At 38.6% G+C, this 18623-nt stretch overlaps 1 protein-coding gene, 1 long non-coding RNA gene and 1 other non-coding gene across 4 annotated transcripts; 1 reads left to right on the top strand and 2 right to left on the bottom strand.

The window, feature by feature from the left end:
- The first annotated feature begins 147 nt into the window (after positions 1 to 147).
- Positions 148 to 7852, top strand: ppp1r11 (protein phosphatase 1, regulatory (inhibitor) subunit 11). Its single transcript, XM_047604383.1, has 3 exons — positions 148 to 434; positions 2484 to 2592; positions 3585 to 7852. The coding sequence occupies exons 1-3, from the start codon at positions 357 to 359 to the stop codon at positions 3767 to 3769; spliced, it is 372 nt and encodes a 123-aa protein (XP_047460339.1). The 5' UTR covers positions 148 to 356; the 3' UTR covers positions 3770 to 7852.
- A 6613-nt stretch (positions 7853 to 14465) lies between these two features.
- LOC125019874 lies at positions 14466 to 18317 on the bottom strand. Of its 2 annotated transcripts, none has more exons than XR_007114135.1 (6): positions 18025 to 18317; positions 17714 to 17773; positions 17483 to 17525; positions 16916 to 16948; positions 15230 to 16155; positions 14466 to 14949 (listed from the first exon to the last, which is right to left on the bottom strand). It is a non-coding gene; the product is annotated as an uncharacterized LOC125019874 (long non-coding RNA). The 2 variants fall into 2 exon arrangements; XR_007114136.1 differs by having other exon boundaries at positions 15504 to 16155.
- On the bottom strand, positions 17368 to 17436 carry LOC125020644. The gene has a single exon (XR_007114244.1). It is a non-coding gene; the product is annotated as a small nucleolar RNA SNORD52 (small nucleolar RNA).
- Positions 18318 to 18623: the final 306 nt, after the last annotated feature.

The raw sequence follows: 18623 nt of genomic DNA, 5'->3' as shown, positions 1-18623 counted from the left end.
CAAATATATAAGTCCGAATTCGGTTTAATTGCCTACATAACCGAATCCTAAAACACCGTAATTTTATGTAATTTGTTTTTTGTTTTGATTTGTTTTTGTTCTGATAGTTCTGACGTGAAACATTTCACTTCCGTTTTGAGCCAGGCTAATTCGAGCGGACCTTGAGTTGTTGTAGCCACACTTCACTACCGATCCCCACCTCGTGATTTTCGGGCCAGCATTCTTCTATCTTACACAGTTTGTGAGTTAACGATCCGAGGTTAGTCGTCGTAACTGTCGTAGCGTTATATTCAACGCCTCCGGTTCGTTTCTATCTGAACACAGCTAACGGTAGCGTTAGCAAAGCAGCTCAAGGGATGGCGGAGGTTCCCGGGACGTCAAGTGAGACCATAACGGAGACAGTTCAGACGAGCACACCGCCACCGCCCCAGCAGGTAAATGTTGACGTGCTAGCTGTGAAGAAATCTTGACTGTTTGTATTCGTTATTGACGACTTTTAATGTAGAGTACAAATCGACGCAAATGCCGCTGGCGTTTTAATCAGATTGAATTAGACTACCACCGCCCCTGCCCTGTCAGGCTTTATGAGGCTTAATGCGTTAGCCAGATACTGTTGCCATTATAACCACTGTGTTTAGGGTGTGTACATAATGTTCTCCTGTAATGTGATGCATTAACTAAATGACCAGGTCGCTAGGCTACAGTTCTCCGGGCAGGTTCAGCTAACATTCTGGACACACTTAACTGGTCCGGTTGCACCCTTCATATGTGGAGTTCTTCCAACATGAATGCTTGAACACATGTATTAAAAATAAAAGATCGAGCCTACACAAGCTTATTTACATTTATATTATACCAGGTAAGTAATTATTAGAAGGTAGGCTACATGTATTTTTCCACATTTGTATTTTCACAATTTTATATCATCATCAGACACATAAGTGGTGTACACAATATAATCTGGTAGCTTGATGGTTCCCAGAGAGGCCTTGCCATTTAACCTTAGGCTGACTCAGCCATGGCAGAATATTTCATTTATTTATCTTTGAGAACTCCCAGGTTATTCCCGTACTAAGTTTTGGGTTCATTATCCGTCTGTGCTGTGAAGCTCTATCCATTTCACAATTCATGTGGTTGCTTCTGTTTTTTGTCATCATATGTAAACTAGTATTTCAGCGACACTGGGACCCATGCACGTCCATGCATCACGCTGCCTCCTCAGTATTTAACACATGATGTTGTATGCTTTGGATTGTGAACTGCTTCAAGCCTTCTCCACATTTTTCTTTTTTTTCTGTCATTCTGGTACAGGCTGATGTGAGTTTCCCCTGTCCATAGACTGCTCGTACAGAGCTGCTGTAGTATTTTAAAATGTTTTTGGTAGTCTAATCTGAGTATTCTTAGCTTGAATGATTAGAATTTTGTGTTATACCTCATGTATAGTTCTTTATATTACATTCTTTGTATTAGCCTCGGATAATAATATGTCTTAGACTTAGACAGACTTTAATGGTCCACAAGGGAAATTAATTGGTCAAAGTAGCTTAATTGACACAAAAAGATGAGCAAAATATGAAAACAAGTTCTATAGTGTTCACTATGGCAGAGGAGCTGAATCCTTCTGCTGGAGAATGAGCTCTTCTGCCCTTCTAATGTTTGGTGTAGTGGATGGGATGGATGGTCCATGATGGAGAGCAGTGAGACAAATGACTCCAACTTCCTACCAATCACATTTCCAGCCTTTCAGATCAATTTGGTGATCCTATTGATGTCTTTTTTGCTGGTACTACTCCCCCAACAAACCACAGCAAAGTACAGGGCACTTGCTACAACAGACTGGTAGAAAGACTCTAGTAACTCACTGCACACATTGAAAGACCAGTGCTTCCTGAGAAAGTAGAGTTTGCTCAGGCCCTTCTTGTACACAGCATCACTGTTGTCCCTCCAGTCCAGCCTGTTGTTCATGTGGACTCCCGGATACTCTCCACCAGTGTGTCTCAAAATGTACTGACCTGCTGAGCTCCTGTCCAGCCTTTTTATTTGATTAACTGATGAAGAAATAATAAAGGAATATCCCACAACTGTACATGAAACAACTGTAACTTTTTTGCTCATGGTAATCAAGCATTACCTGCTACAGTTTTAAATGTACTAAGCAATGCCACAGTTTATAATTTAAGTTGTACCATTGAGTTGTCCCTTGCATTCGCCCAGAAGACGCAGTCAAGGAATATAAGCCAGATCCTTGACAGATGCAATTGTAGTATTTGACATTTCTTTTCAGTTAAAAGATAATGGGAAAATTGACATACCCACATGGATGTAGATAGAACATGCGTTGAAGTCTCTACAAAGAAAGTCCCAGAGACAGCTTTGGCAGATTTGGGACTGAGCATCTTTCTCTATGATTATGCAGTAAACCACTCAACCTAGTTTTATAATTCATGCCCAGTATCTACCAGCAGACTTGCTACTTATTACAGGAGGGCCGAAGCCTGACGATCAAGTTAAGGAAGAGGAAGACTGAGAAGAAGGTGGAGTGGTCCAGTGACACCGTCGACAATGAGCACCTGGGAAGAAGGTCTTCAAAGTGTGAGTTCTTCTTCACCCAGCAATGTATTCAGTAAACATTGTTGGTTTGTCGGACTGTACCAGTGGTCATAAATCTTACTGTGAAAAATACCCACCAGCACCTTTAGTACTTTGGAGATGGCCTACAACCAAATCCAGCACTAGGATGTATATGTGTTATTTTTTATAATTATTGTACAATGTCAACATTGCCAGCATTCAGAATGAGCTATTAGTAGGATTAATCTATAACACTCTGTTCAATAGTATGCATATAGGTATTGTATAATTCTTCATGCCAAATGGTGTAAAATCATAAAAATTGTCCTGAAATATGTAGGTTACAAATTCATGCCACGTGATGTCATTTTCTAACTTGTTCAGAACTAAGAACATACAATTCTCCAGGACTGAGCTATTCAGAACTGAACATTTCTGTGAAACTGAATGATTCAGGACTGAATGATTCTTAAGAACTGAAGAAGCCCAAACAGTCCTATCACATTTATATTAGCTTTAATTTTTAGATGCAGCATGGATGATAGAGAATGTTCACAGATGATTTCTGAGCGACCCAGCCAATCATAAAAATAACAATATATGACAATCATAAATGAGCTTAAACGTGTTAGGAGGTGAAAACTGAGCAAGAATGTCTCCAGTTTTATCATGTTGATTACACATGTATATTATAATCTTAAAAAAGGTTTGTTTACCAAAATGCTGTTAATGGAAAGGAATATTCTTCCACTAGAAGGACTAATGCACTAGTGCATTAAACTTCCTCATCGTCATCCTGTTAGACTTTTGATCAAACTTCTTAATAAAATGAAACAGCAGCTGAAACACTATTTTTACCACGTACCCCTTTTAGTTACTGCTTCTGTCCATGTCTGAAGAACGTGTAATGCTGTATTATCGTTTTCATAAAATCAGGAGTTTACAGCGAGCCAGTAAAACCATCATCATAGGTTTAGAAGACATGGATGTTAATCTCACATGTTGTGTTACAGGCTGCTGTATTTATGAGAAGCCCCGACAATTTGGAGAGTCCTCCTCTGAAAGCGAGGGAGACGACAACGACGAAGGGTGCGGAAGTGCTCACTGCATCCTTGGCCACGGCAGGAGAGGCAACGGACAGAGGGGGGATGGGGGAGCCACAGTGCCCCCAAACTCTGGAGGGCCACATACCCGCTAACGAGCACTGCAGGCTAATTGTTGGGTCTGAGGCGTTTTCTCATAACAACGACGACACCTTACTTTTAGTTTAGTTTCATCACTGAGGAACAGGCAGGCCTGATGCTGTGTTACAGTCGTGACTCAGAGTTTCCAGCTGTTAAAGCAGGATTATAACCTCTGTGCTGCTGCTGTTCTCCAATATAGAGAGCAACATCCTGGATTATTGAATTTGGCTCATTTAAAACCCTGCTGTCCTTTCATCCACTAAAAGACGCTCAGTATTGTGCCAAATGATATACGTAATGTGGAAAGATGATTCAATTTAAAACGCAAAGGAGAGAATTTAAAAGGGACGTTTCATTGTTTTTCCACATTTGGCCATTTTGTAGAACAAATCACAATATGAAACACATCACAGCTGAGCATTTTTCAAAGCATGTTTTCAAATGATAGTGTTTGAAATGCTTTCCCGTTTTCTTGGCAGCCTTTGGTTTCTATTCTCCCACTGTATAGTCGTTGAGGTCTGTCAGATTTGTGCTGGTGTTTAGTTAATCTGCCAAATATTTCCAAAATGAATGGAGTCATTTTTTTTTCTATTTGATGTCAGAAAGCAGAGGAAAATTCAAGTAAAGGTTTGGCATTCTTGTTAAATTGATTTCAAGTAATCCATTCTTAAACTAGATACATATTAACTTAACGAAATTCCATAATTCAATTCAATAATTTTATATTTTGTATGAAAATCAATTTAGAGACGATGGCAAATCAAACCAGCTCTGTCGTTGGCTTGTTTTCTTCAATTCATATCTTAATTTGTCAGAAATAACAAGTTTTCAGACCCTAAAAGTAACATCTGACGTGGTCTGTAAATATTAGAGTGGTAGATTTTCACTTAGTTGATTAGACTACTCACTATGTTTTCTGTTGATCAGTCGTTTTTTTTAATACAGAATTCATTATTACACACCACCCAGTGGTTTATTGTTTGCACGTTTCCCCTTTGACAAATCACATTTCTGTTCCTTTTATGACTGTAGACCAGGATGAACTACAGGACAATAGGTTTAAACCAATGGCTGCCTATCAAAAATATAAAACTGTCCCAAAATGGCTTTGGAAAATGGCAGTTGGCAGTAATGTAAAGTGTTGGTGATTTGTTATAAATTCGCTATAAAAAAAAAATATAAAGCACTACTTGTAATGTCCATCAGGAAATGCTGCACTTTGCCCAGCAGTATACTGGACTCTGGAATACAGGATACAGTATGTTGGGAGTAGAGTAGGTTGAGAAGCATCAAATTCTGTCTGGTTGTGGAGTGTGGAGTTGGGTGTACATAATATCAAACAGGATTTTTTATTGGTATTATTTTTTTTCTTTTTTTTTTTTTTTAGCTGGTTTGGATAATTCTGAACTTGCAGATATTTAACATGGAGTCAGCCACAGTCTTTGGAGTAACATTGCAATTACAAGCCAGTATGTGAGTCTCAGAACAGGAACAGGGTGGAGACTGGACATTAAACAAAGTTCTCACTTTTAGACTTAGCCCTGCATTTGGTGTTTGTGATTTTCAGAGCAGCTGTAAAGTTAAAGAAAACATTTGTGATGATTTTTGGCAGAACTTTGACACAAGACTTTGAGTTATTATTGCACACGATTTTTGTACCACCTATATAATGTCCATTCATTGTCTATAAGCTTATCCTTTGAGGGCTGGCTGTCATTGGGCAAGAGATGGGGTTCACTCTGGTCAGGTCTCCAGTCTATCACAGGGTTAGCACATAGAGACAGTCAACCACTCACACTCACATGCACACAGTCAATTTAGAATCACCAGTAAACCTAACCTATGTAGCTGTATAAAATACACAGCCTACGGTTTTAACGCAAGTGATCAACAGTAGAGAATCCAGCCCTGGGCCTTGTTCTTCATATGTAATTAACTTCCTAAACTTGATTTGATTATTGATGATTTAACATAAGCTTAGATTTTCAGAAAGTTCATTTAAACCTTTTGTCTTTCTTACAGTTAGTTTAATTATAACTAAAGGCATTAGAAATAAACCCCCAAAACATTTCCCTCAGATAAAGTTGACTCTTTTTCAGACTCAAACATTTACTGTAGATGTAACATATAAACACAAGTTAATCAAGAAAAGAAAACATAAATTAAGTTGTTATGAATGAAAAAATATGCATATTTTTGCTCACAAATAAATTCATCTTGCATAATAATTCGGACCTCAAAATAAGTCAGTGAATCAATTCTATTCTTTGGTAGAGTTTCAGCAGGTGCTGACCATCAAGAGTGCACATTAAAAACAACTGTTCTTCAGATTCAAATGTAGTATTAAGCCATTTATTTACTGCGCAATCCTAAAGTTCCCTAGGGGAATATAGAAGATTTTGGCTGAATTACAATAATGAGGTTTACATAAGGTTTACTTTCAGTGGAATAATTCCATGGTAGTTGGTTGAGCATGCAACAAATGTTCAATATATGTAAAGACAACCTTTTCCATCATAGAAGAACGAAGAACTATATACTAGGATTTGAATGGGACCAAAATGCAAAAATATTAAATGATTGCATGAAAAGTATATTAGATTTAAATTAGGTTTTTACAACTACTTATTAAATTTCACAAATTGGTCTAACTATTCTAGGGGGCCTTTACCACCTGATATTTCTGAGAGGCTTTGGAGGGCTCAGGTTCAAGCTTTGTTATGATCAACATTGACCTTAAAAACCTAGTCAATCTGAAATTCCATACCTACAAATATTATACTATACAAGCTTTGGTGCATTTAGGCTACACAATGCAACGCAGTAGGTATGGAGACGTGATGTATTGCATCTATAAAGTAAATTCTACCAATTATTCACCTCAAAATACTGTATGGTGAGTGACAGTACGCATATAAAGTGTGTGATGCATAGTATGCCATTTCAAATACAGCTTCGATATCTTCCTATGACACATTTAACACAATGCATTGCCATTCTGTAACCATGCATGTGGTGACTAAGCAGCACTTATTAGTTCGCTGTTTGGAGATAACTTTGTCCATGATCCAAAAATCTCAACAGACAGTATGTTGGACTGAATATGAAGATGAGCTTTAGCTAGATGATGTTATCTGGTTAACGTCGTATAGGCCTGGATTAGTTCAACTACATATGAAAAATAATGGAGGCCTGGGTAGCGATCATTCTCTTGACCAACTTAGTGACCTAAGTAAACCGCTGCCAGTATGAATTTCACTTCCTCATCTGGACTAATGGTCTATTTGCTGTAATAAGTGACCATGGATCACTCTGTTGTGATTGCAAGTTCTCACAGCATTCAATATGATATAAACTCATAAACAGTATGAGCATTAGTATTTTCAGTTAATTGGCTAGGTAAGTGTAACCACTGGACAATCATATAACTTAAGACCCTTTTTCTTTTGCAGAATTATTGTTTTTAGACTTCTTTGCATGGGATATTAGTGAGTGAAGTGACAGTGGAGGACGGACGAGTTGTCAACATCAGTGCCATTGTGTAAGAACCATCAATTCTATCAATGCACTCACATACTTAACGCCTTGAATGTTAATACTCACAGGTCCCCAATAAATTCAGCTGCATGTTGGTGAGAAAACCAAATCTACTATTTCACTTTGAAGCCTGATTAAAGAGTATGGCTATTTGTGCTTTTCCTCCTGTCCTCTGCAGAGTGTCTGACATGTTTTATTGCTGTGAAGTGAATCAATAAAGATGCAGAGTTCTAAGCTTGGAGGTCTATTCCTAACCAGGGCAAACATATGGTACTGGATTACAGCTAATGTGACATATAGAGGAGTTCCAGGATTTGAACTCATGTTTCAGCTATGACTAAAACCCTCTGATCCAGACTTTATCATCATTGTCATCAGCCGCCTCCTCTACAGTTTAAGTATAGTATGTGTCAGCACTGTGGATTATCTTCAGTTTATTCACACACATTGGCATTGTTACATATGTACATTATTCTTGTACTGGTTATGCGCCTTTCTGTACATATTATTAACATGATAGCAGATTTAATGTGAATTAAAGTTTTGAACTGTGACTAAAATTGCTTACTAATATGTGTAATATATTACATAGGATACTAGTCAGTGATGCTGTATGGAGTCCACAGTGCATGTGCAAGACTGTTGGTCATATAATAATGTTTGGGTACTGCTTGATTCAGCTCGGCATGCTGGGCTATGCATTTGGTCCAACATGTTTGTTTTTATCAGTAATATCACTGTAACAACTGCTTTGTCAGTATGTACAACACAATAATGTAAATCTGACCTTTCAATATGGCAAATTACCTGGCTCCTAAAAATAGAAACTCCAATATAGCAACACAATCCGTAGACAGATACATTTTGTGTTTTGCTTTTGTATTTTCTGTATTTGTTTTATTGAAATGATCATCCCAGCTTACTCAACGTGCCATTTGTTCCATTCCAAACTCAAAAAAATCAAAAGCAAAGAAATCAAAAGCAAGACAAGCAAGCAATCTAACCAAAGGGCACCTGCTTTAATAAGCCAGTGAATGGAATAAGCCCACTGATTGTATGTAGTACAGGTGTTGGTATATACCTTACATGGTCACAGCAGATGCTTCCATTTTTTGCTTTTTAGTTTGCTTTTAAGCATGCATTACTGTCTTTCCTTCAGTGATCCAGTGCATAAAATTTAGTTCCTTCTCAGAGGCTATCAGGGTAATTGTCACTGCAATATAAATAGAAATCTATATAAGAAGTCAATAAATAAAACGCTGTAGACAAGCTGCTATGGAGATTGTTAAGCCCAAGGTATACAGTGGGTAAAATACATATTGAACTCATTGACATTTTTCATAATAAACATTTCTAAAGGTACTATTGACATGAAACATTTACCAGGTGTTGGTAACAACCCAAGTAATCTATACATAGAAAGAAACCAAAAAAAATACGTTCAGAAATTAAGTTATGTGTAATAATGTGAAATAACAGAAGAAAAAAGTATTGAACACATGCACAAAGGGAGGTGGGAAAAGGCATGGAAAGCCAAGACACCAGGTGAAATCCATCCTGCCCCTTGTCAATGCAAATGAATATCAGCTGGTTCAGTCCAAACTAATGGCCTATAAAAAGGTGTGTCATTACCAAGGTGTCACATAAGGAACATCTCATGATGAGTAAAAGCAAAGAACTCTCTCAAGACCTTCACAACCTTATTGTTGCAAAACATTCTGATGGTATTGGTTAGAGAAGGATTTCTAAACCTCTGAACGTTCCAGTGAGCACTGTTGGAGCCATAATCCAGAAGTGGAAAGAACATCATTCGACCATAGAGACCACCAAGATTTCTGATAGAGGAGTGAAAAGAATTATCAGAAGAGTTGTCCAAGAGCCAAGGACCACTTGTGGAGAGCTTCAGATCTGGAATCAGCAGGTACAATTGTTTCAAAGAAAACAATAAGCAATGCACTCAACAGCCATAACCTGTCTGCATGCATTCATATAACTGAAGGGAGGATGAATGGAAAAATGTACCGAGACATTCTTGAGAAAAAGCTGCTGCCATCTACCAGAATGATGAAGATGAAACGAGGGTGGACATTTCAGCAAGACAATGATCCCAAACACAGCAGAGGAAACTCTCAACTGGCTTCAGAGAAAGAAAATAAAGCTGCTAGAATGGCCCAGCCAATCACCTGACATGATCTATGGAAAGAACTAAAACCCAGAGTTCATAGAAGAGGCCCACAGAACCTTCAAGATTTAAAGACTGTTTGTGTGGAGGAATAGGCCAAAATCACACCTGAGCAGCATGTGACTAGTTTCTCCATACAGGAGGCGTCTTGAAGCTTCATTACCAACAAAGGCTTTTGTATAAAGTATTAAATATCAGTAAGTGTGTTCAATACTTTTTCCCTGTGTCATTTCACATTATTACACATAACTTAATTCCTGAACTTATTTGTTTTGGTTTCTTTCTATGTATAGATTACTTGGGTTGTTACCAACACCTGGTGAAACTTTCATGTCAATAGCACCTTTAGAAAAATATGTTTATGAAAAATTGTGATGTGTTCAATACTTATTTTACCTGCTGTATATTATTATGGAATCACAAGTATTAAAATGAAACACTGTACAAAAAGAATTTCATTTCTGTGCACAAATAAAAAAAAAAAAAATCTGATTCATGTGTGAAGAGCCATTCGGCTGAAATTTAAATGAAATCTATCAGCAGTAACATACTTAACACGAGCATTATAATAAAAGGTCAAACTGGCATTGTTTGGGGAGAAACATGCTGACAAACTACACTTGAAGGTAAAACTCAAATTTTGCAGGATTTTTTTTTTTTATTAAAAGAAACTTATACTAAATTGACTATGAAAAAGAACACTTTACATTTATTTTTCAATAACAATATAATTTCCAAATATACTCAACCAAATTTATGTGAAATACAGAAGATGTGCAAACAAGCTATTTAACTGTAAAATGCAACAAAATTCACAACCGATTACTTGTACAATGGTCACTCAGCTTATCACATTCCATTCCATGGCATTACTAAGGTGAAGTAGTGTAATGATAATTCTCACTTAAATGTGGGTTCATTACACATCTTTATGAAAATTAATCCTTACGTTTATTTTATATGAATTATGAACACAAAGAAGACAATGACATTTCAGTAATTTTAATTCCAATATTGTCAGGCACAGGCTCCCACGTCTTACAAGCCGTGATACAGGTAATCATATCTTCTTAAAAAATGGATCAGAGGCACATGCTTAATGCAACTTAAATTATACGACAGGAGTAATGTTGAGTGGGAAAACCATTGTGCACAAAATCATACAAAAGGTTTAAATTTTTGTGCCCTTAAATTTGTGTCATCACACGGAAGTAAAAATCTGTAAAAACAGTTCTGTGGAGAAGAGGGGAGTGTGTCCTACATTTCAAACCAGCTTCATAGCACAGAAAATGACAAGGCAGAATACAAAATGGAATATACAAGAGTATACAAAGAATGCATGGATGTGTGTGTACTGCTGGTATATGTCAATGCTTCAAATCTGTGAACATATGCCTCCAGCAGACATGACACTAGCACGTCCTGAAGGAGGTTATAGATTGGACACTTTCCCTTGTGTCCACACTTTGGACTGGTAGTGTAAAATGGCAACAAGCAGCAACCATCTTGCCTGAGTGTTGCGACTTCCTCTAATATGTCTATATCATGTTATGTATTGAATACAGTATGTAGTGTAAGACATACTGACACTTAAAGTCAGAAATAGTGATTGCCACTTTCCTGTTGCTTAATCAAATTTCTCAGAAAACAATCAGTCATAACATTATGACTAACTGGTCATAATCACTGATCTTCAGTGGTAAGAAAATATATTCTGCAGCAAGACAAGTTTTTGCCCTTAGATGGGTAATGAAGCAGAATGATGACAGGATCTAAAAGGAGGATTTTGTATTCAGTGTAACACTGATGATATTGTGACAACAGAGCTGTCTTTTCCCTTTACAGTGTGCCAAAATATCTGGGGGTCAATAGTGTGAATTAGTGTGAATATTGTGAAGATGTTTCTGTGAATTCGCTTTAGCTGAAACTGCATCCCTGGATAGAATGTAATAATTTACTCATTTATTCAACATTAGAAATTGCACTTATTCAGACAGGGACCCCAGATAGTCTGGACAGAGAAAAGACTTGGAGGTAGTCTGAAACCAGACTATGTGGGAGCAGCTTCTATGTTTGCTGCATGCCAAGACCATCATTGAGTGTTTCATTAGCGTTTGACTTGGCTTCCAGGAGAATTGGAATATTTGTGCAGATTTGAGCTTTGTTTGTTTTGCTCAATGCTTAGATTAAGCCTGTGTATACTTCCTTTTAACAATCAAATTTTTGTTTTTCTCATGTTTTGGCTGGTATCAGTGTGCACTGTTGATTCAGGTTGTGTATTTGTAGTATTAAGATAACATTTGAGCATATATAACAAATATATACAGAAGGCAACCCCCTGATACAATGTTTTAAATTAACTCTTAACAGGATAAAATGCAGAACTCCCTTAACTACTTTTCTGACTCAACAACCTTTTCTTGAACATTTAGTTAACGTTTTACTCATTCACAGTGAACTTTGTACACATCACAACACACTGTGGTGGTGCACAGACTGCAAAATACAGATCTTTAGTGTTGAACATAAAGTGACATAGGGTCTATGAATATGAACGAATGTGCAATACAAATCTGAAGTCAAACATCCTGTCTGTAAATTCCCACTGGGATGTCACACTGAAGTAGGAGGCCTGATACAGCTGGAGTGATGTTGTAGAATCCTTAAGTCATTGAAAACATTTCACCATCTGTGGAAAAGAAATTCAAAATGAACAGCTGATCTTGAGAACACAGTGCATGTGTGCATATGATGGCCTGCTGGCCAATGAGGGCTATAATCTCCATGTGTTGTAGGTGAAATTACTGAACACAAGATTCCAAAAACTGAATTCATATCTTATCTTATACCTTAGGCTGTTTTGACAGGAATTCATGTTGAAACATTTTGACACATTGCTAAGATTCTGAAATGTAAAACTGGTAAATAAATACTTCCAGTCAGTATGAACCCCCCACCGTCGCCTTCAGGCTGGGTTTTGTATCGTTACTGACACTCTGTAAATAAAATTGAATTGAAACTGAACTTAACCAAGACACCCATTCAAATACCAATATCATTATCATTGGGTTGAACGATAACTTTGCTACCAAAGTTCTGTCCCTGTTAGATTACAGCTGAAGACATTTACAAAACTTTGGACACACCATCTCATTCAATGGTTTTTCTTGATTTTTACTACTTTCTATATTGTAGGTACATACTGAAGACGTCAAATATATGAAGCAAAATGTATGTAATTATGTACCAAAGAAATTAAATTGTTAACTCTAAATATGTTTAATATTTTAGATTCCTCTAAGTAGCCACCTTTTGCTTTGTGGACAGTGCTGCGAACCCTTGGTCATCTCTCAATGAGCTTCATGATGTAGTCACCGGAAATGGTTTTCACTTCACAGGTGTGTCTTATCAGGGTTCATTTGTGGAATTTCTTGCCTTTTTAATGGGGTTGGGACCATCAGCTGTGTTGGTACACAGCTAATAGCCCTATCTGACAACTGTTAGAATTCTTATTAATACAAGAACCAATTAGTAAGAGAAACAACAGTCCATCATAACTTGAAGAGTTAAAATTGCAAAAACTTTGAATGTGTCCTCAGTGCAGTCATAAAAACCATCATGCGCTACGTTGAAACTGGCTCACATGAGGACCAAGACCAAGAGTCACCTCTGCTGCTGAGGATAAGTTCATCCGAGTCAGTGCAGTTCTGTGTTGAATTTCATTCTCTACTACGTAAATTATCAAAAGTAAATGCATCTGAAAAAATAAAGCCTAAACATGAAAACAAAGGGTGATGAGCAGGACACGATCTGTGATGCATTCTTCTCTCCGAACCCATATTAAAACTAAAGCAGTGGGCAATCAGATGCCTTAAAAAAATAAAATAAAATGTGTCTCCACATTAATTCTATCATTGGATCCAGTTGGTTTCACACCACTTAGATAATGTCACACTTAATTTCCTATGGTAACAACACACAACTGACTCAATGTGGCCTTGCTGTGTGTGATTTTGAAGATCAAATTTCAGTTCATGCATATAACATAACAGATGAATGAAGGGACTCACCTCAAGTTTTGTCTTTCCTTTTGTCTTTAACAGACAAGCTTTTCTCCATGTTCTGTACTTCCCCTCATTTCATCAGTCTCCTTTCCCTCTTTGCCATTTTCTTCTTTTTCATCCTCCACACCAAGGATTATGCTCTGTCGTACACTAACAGAGATGACTATGGCCTGTATGATGCCATAAATCAAAGCAAACTGAGGAAGGTACTCCTGGACCAACCAAAGCAGCCCTGCCATTCCAACTGTGGAGACAAAAAACATTGCCATGCCATGAAGCCACAGCCTTAATGGTCCCTGGACCCCCAACACCTCCAGGACCAGTTTGGCAGGAGGGGACACAGTCCACAGGAATCCAACAACAAACAGGTCAAACAAGTGGCGAAGAAAGTTGAAACAGATCTCATAGTGCTCTGGTAGGATTTCCACCTTCCAGCTTTGCGCAAAGAGTCGAAAAGGAGACGTGAGCTGTGAGGAAGAAGGTGTAGGAGATGGAGGAGGCGTTCCATAGTCGGAAAAATCGGCATCAACGTCACATGTATCTCCACTCCGACTCTCATGTTTCTTCTGTCTTAATCCACTTAACTCCGTTTTTCTTGGCCAAAGGTAAGATGTTGGGAGGTATTTATTCCACCAGCTAGACACGTGCAAATCTGCCTCTGTCTCTTTTTTCCCAGCTCTGATATCTTCAATTGCCACAGGTTGAATCTTCTCCTGCGCTTCCCAGTACTCTTCTGCTGGACAACTTTGGTCCCTTTGAGATCTCCACCCGCCCCAGATCCAATAGGGCCAGCCCCTGGGAGCAGAGCCACTGCTACTGTGGTAGTTCTTCGCCTCAGCTTTCAAAGTTTTACTCTCAGACGTGGCATTGCTGCTCCAGGACCGTATCCAACCCCATGCTCTGCCTACCACAGCGGCCATGCTCTCTGACAGAGGCTTGTTGGAGGTCAATCAAAATTTGCAGACACTCAGGGCTCAGCTCCTCTTTGCTTAAGTTTCTGAGCAGCGTTTTGAACTTAAGAGAAATGCATGCATTTACTGTTAGTTCAGTTGAGGAGCCGAAATACTTGTTCACAAGGACTCAGGCCCGAAAAGAATGACATCCCCCCATGCCACAGACACACCTTCGGGTGTGTTAGAGCAGTTCAACACACACAACCACTTAAATTACTAACAGTGTCCTTGATGAAATTATAACATTTGCTACAGGTCAGACTTCTCGTCTACATACTTTTGGTCGAACCTGGCAGCTTTCGTGGCTGTCTGTGCTGCCTCTAAAGGCTCAACTTTTCACTCTCATAAACTCAAGAGCATTAGCATCGGCCGTACGGGAAACGGGTTGAGTTGACAAGGCTTCCGCTCAGTATAGGCGATCTTAGGGTCACTGTTCGACGAAAATCCACTCCTCATACCTGTAAATAAAAGAAGAGACACTAGTATTAGTGTTAAGCATCACATAGCCCTCCCAATCTCACCTTAACGTCAGTGCGAGTTAGCTACTGTGACAGAGGTCTGGATAATTGTCAGCTAACGTGTACGTTTTTCTACTACTGTCCAACAATTAACGCCAGCTGATTTGGGGTATACTGACAAACGTCGCCTGATCGTCTTCGATTCGAAATTATCATGCCTCTAAAATATTATAAAACCCAAAGCAAGGTAGCTGATCTGATGACAAAACAAAGTGCTCACCTTCGGCAACGTTAGCTCGTTTGTCTCCCAGAGCATAGCTAGCTGTTAGGCTCAAATAACTCGTCACACAAAGTTACTTAACTTCTACATGCTGCATGTTTACGTCCTCCTCAGCCTTTACAGTAAGAAGACTTCTTCCAGCTAAAGCTAACAGTCGACATGTACCATTGACGGTGCTCCTAGTCTGCCAAAAATAGTCTCCGAACCGAATAGCTCACCAATTACGAGAACAAAGGACTACCGGCTTTCAACCTTCACAATAAAACACGTTTACCAGCGAGACTCCTCAAAACTTTTAGTCACAGCTTGGATATGCGGTTGGAACATAAGCCATTTCGGCAACTTGTACCAAGTTGTACAATACGGAATAAATGTATGACGTGGGTGTGGTCTCACGCTGTCCAGATATGGGCTGGCTTTTGTTAACACCGCTATGAATGCGTGTAATCAAACCGGTCGGCTTATGCAACTGTACTGGCTCCATCCGTCATAACGGTAGAATGTGCAGGGGAGCAGTTACAAGATTAGTCATATCTAGTTCAGAGTGAATCTATTCACCTAAGAGCATGTCGTGTACAGATAACTAGAAACTACAGTTGTCAGGTGTGCAATCATTAATACCACTGAGAGTCAACCTGTCCCAATATAGCATTTAGCTTTGCATTTATATTTAAAGCACCATTAGAAAAACACAAAGGTTTAGTAGACAATCTTTTATTAACATTTGTTTTAATACACTCCCATTTACACAGTGCTTCAGAACATTTGATTGTACACATTGTCCAGAACAGGGAGTATTTCAAAAGCTCAATATTCACATCTTGAAAGGTCTGTTTTAAGAGGTCAACTCAAAAAGTATGAGAACACATCAGTTACTTGGATGAACCATCTTCGAAGCTGCGAGTAGCCGCTTGGAAGCTCTGCACCTGTGAAAGACATTAAATTTTAGTGTCAACTCTGTGGTATTTCACAATCTTACAATAGGTTAGAATGTGGGACTTGGTTCCAGTCAACAGTGAATGTAGGTGACCTTGTTTTTGTCAGAAGTCATATCACAGGGCTTTAGAGCCAAGTATGCCATTTCTGCTTAGAGAAGCACAGCACTACTCATCACTTCCCAATGCCCAAAACTGGAGGTAGTCAAAGGCATATCGATTAGTTACCTACTTTGACAGCCCTAGTCTAAATTTTAAATGGCACTGTACGAAACACTTCATTCTAAGAAGTTTGACATCACAAAATTCAACCTGCATTAAATGCCCAGTGTCATCCACATTGGGCTGCCACTCTCATACCCAAGTAGTGATTTCATTGACAGTGTTGTGCGAAATCTAAATTCAAGAGAAGCTGCAACAGTCCAAGTGTCTCAGTGCGCTGCGAGTAAACATCAGTTAATATCAGTCGAACCGATAATTGCATCATCATTGACCAGACTCGGAGAATGCTACAGCTTGCCATGAGAAAGGACCCTGCATTCACAACAACTCACTGCATTAAAGGGCCTGGGATTGCACATTGCTTGCACTCTTTGTGCACATGATTTCCTGGTCAGATGTATGAAACTCTGCACAGAGATTTTAAATTGTTATTGCCAATCTCAGTGCCGCCTTTACTGACTGGAATAATCAATTTCTCAGCCGGCAAAAAAAGTAGTAGTGTTTTTCCAGTTTCACAAATGGTACTTACAGATCTGGAAGAGACACAGCAAAGGCCTCCAGTCTGTGGATGAAACAGTTTTCCCATTACTACCACAACATGCAATATGTATATAAAAATGTATATAAATTCAGAAACCACACCAATGCATTTTGATATTATGGTCGTCAGCCTCTGAACTTCAAGCTGAGAAAGGCGGTAAAAGAAAATCTCTGGAGACTCGGTAATTTGTAACTTCACCACCGTTTACTGAGGTGGAAGCAGCAACATTAACAAACTACCACCTACATGACTCAAATTTTATTCATGTTATTCAAATCTAAACTTGACAGGAATCATCAAGTCCATCCTCGCTGTCAAAATTACGCAAAACAGATTTGATATTGGAAACCGGTAAAAACATCAAAGGACATCATGAAAATTGCCCAGCAGTGATTTCAGGTCTAAAGCATTAAATAGTGGCATTCACTGGTGTGGTTTTGTGGTCAGTGCACTGTGAAAACAACTTCATGCTTTTATCAGAGACTCTAGTCTATGAATTCATCATTCCACAAGAATTAAAAAAAAATAAAAAAAAGTCAGAATATCCAGTCTTACCCATCCAAGCCATCTCCTCTTAGTCACCCACATTTTAAAACATCTGAGTACACAGAACACAGTATTAGCACACGCTCTGATTGTTGCAGTCTGGACTGAAAAGCAATAATATACAAGTTCAGTGCACTGTGAAAGAGCTTCATTGTATAGTCAGAGACTCTAGTCTTGTGTGTCATCATAGCTTTTTTTTCCCTTTACAGCATCACCTAATGACTCCATCTCAATGCTTACCATCAGGTTATGGCTGCAGGTAACTCCACTCACTCGTTCTGCATCCCTCCATGTGTGATCCTAAAACAGTAAGTGTAGACATTTTTTTTTATTTAGAAAAAATACAGTATTCATTTAAACCCCAAAATGCAACTCTGCACAAGTAGAGCTGTTCACTTGTTTGTAGATTCAATTAGCGGTGGTATAACAGTTTGCATGTTCTGCATGTTTTGAAATATTGCAGCCAATATTTAGTGCCATTTTATACTGACATTGTGTATTACTTTTCGAGTTACTAAAATAGATCTTCACAAGTATGTTGGAAGCCTTACCTTGAGCTCACTACGCTCGGAGGAGACTTAACGGTCTATTGAGAAAAGTCCGGTTCTTGTGCCTCCATTAGCGCTCTCGTCGCCATGCCACGTGTAGAGCAGGGGATGAAAACGCCCTAGTTTCCCATTTTTGCCACGGCACAACAGCATTGTGCTGAATTACATTTAACCACAAGACTAGCTTTTATTATTTCTACTATCCATTTTTTTCGACTTATTCAATTCAATAAATAGCCAGACATCATATTGACTTGCCATCGCATCGAGTACCGTCACCGAGAGAAGGAACGGGAGTCTGGACACGCTTTATATACGGGGCTCCGGATGTGGTGCCCAGAATATTGCCTTTTTAGAAAAGAAAAAATATATTTTCTTGGATTGAGAGAAAATATGTTGGCAGACACGGGTCACCTATTAATATATCATGTTGTTTAGAATTTTGCAACTAGACCTCTATACGGAAATGAGACAAAAGGACGGATCATCGCTAGAGTTTAATACAATGAAAAAAAATACAGTGTGTGTTTATAGAGATATTTATATATAGATATAAACCAAACTAGATCCTGCGGAGGGCAGCGATACGACCAGTAGCTGGC

Source organism: Mugil cephalus, chromosome 14 (genome assembly GCF_022458985.1).
Source record: "Mugil cephalus isolate CIBA_MC_2020 chromosome 14, CIBA_Mcephalus_1.1, whole genome shotgun sequence".
Classification (NCBI taxonomy): domain Eukaryota; kingdom Metazoa; phylum Chordata; class Actinopteri; order Mugiliformes; family Mugilidae; genus Mugil; species Mugil cephalus.
This window is presented reverse-complemented; position numbering and strand designations above follow the sequence as displayed.

What these genes read in the sequence shown, in the direction of transcription:
- ppp1r11 (XM_047604383.1), top strand. Translation starts at nt 357, where the DNA reads ATGGCGGAGGTTCCCGGGACGTCAAGTGAGACCATAACGGAGACAGTT. An exon ending in CACCGCCACCGCCCCAGCAG is followed by an intron (nt 435 to 2,483) that starts GTAAATGTTGAC and finishes TACTTATTACAG; the next exon opens with GAGGGCCGAAGCCTGACGAT. An exon ending in GGGAAGAAGGTCTTCAAAGT is followed by an intron (nt 2,593 to 3,584) that starts GTGAGTTCTTCT and finishes GTTGTGTTACAG; the next exon opens with GCTGCTGTATTTATGAGAAG.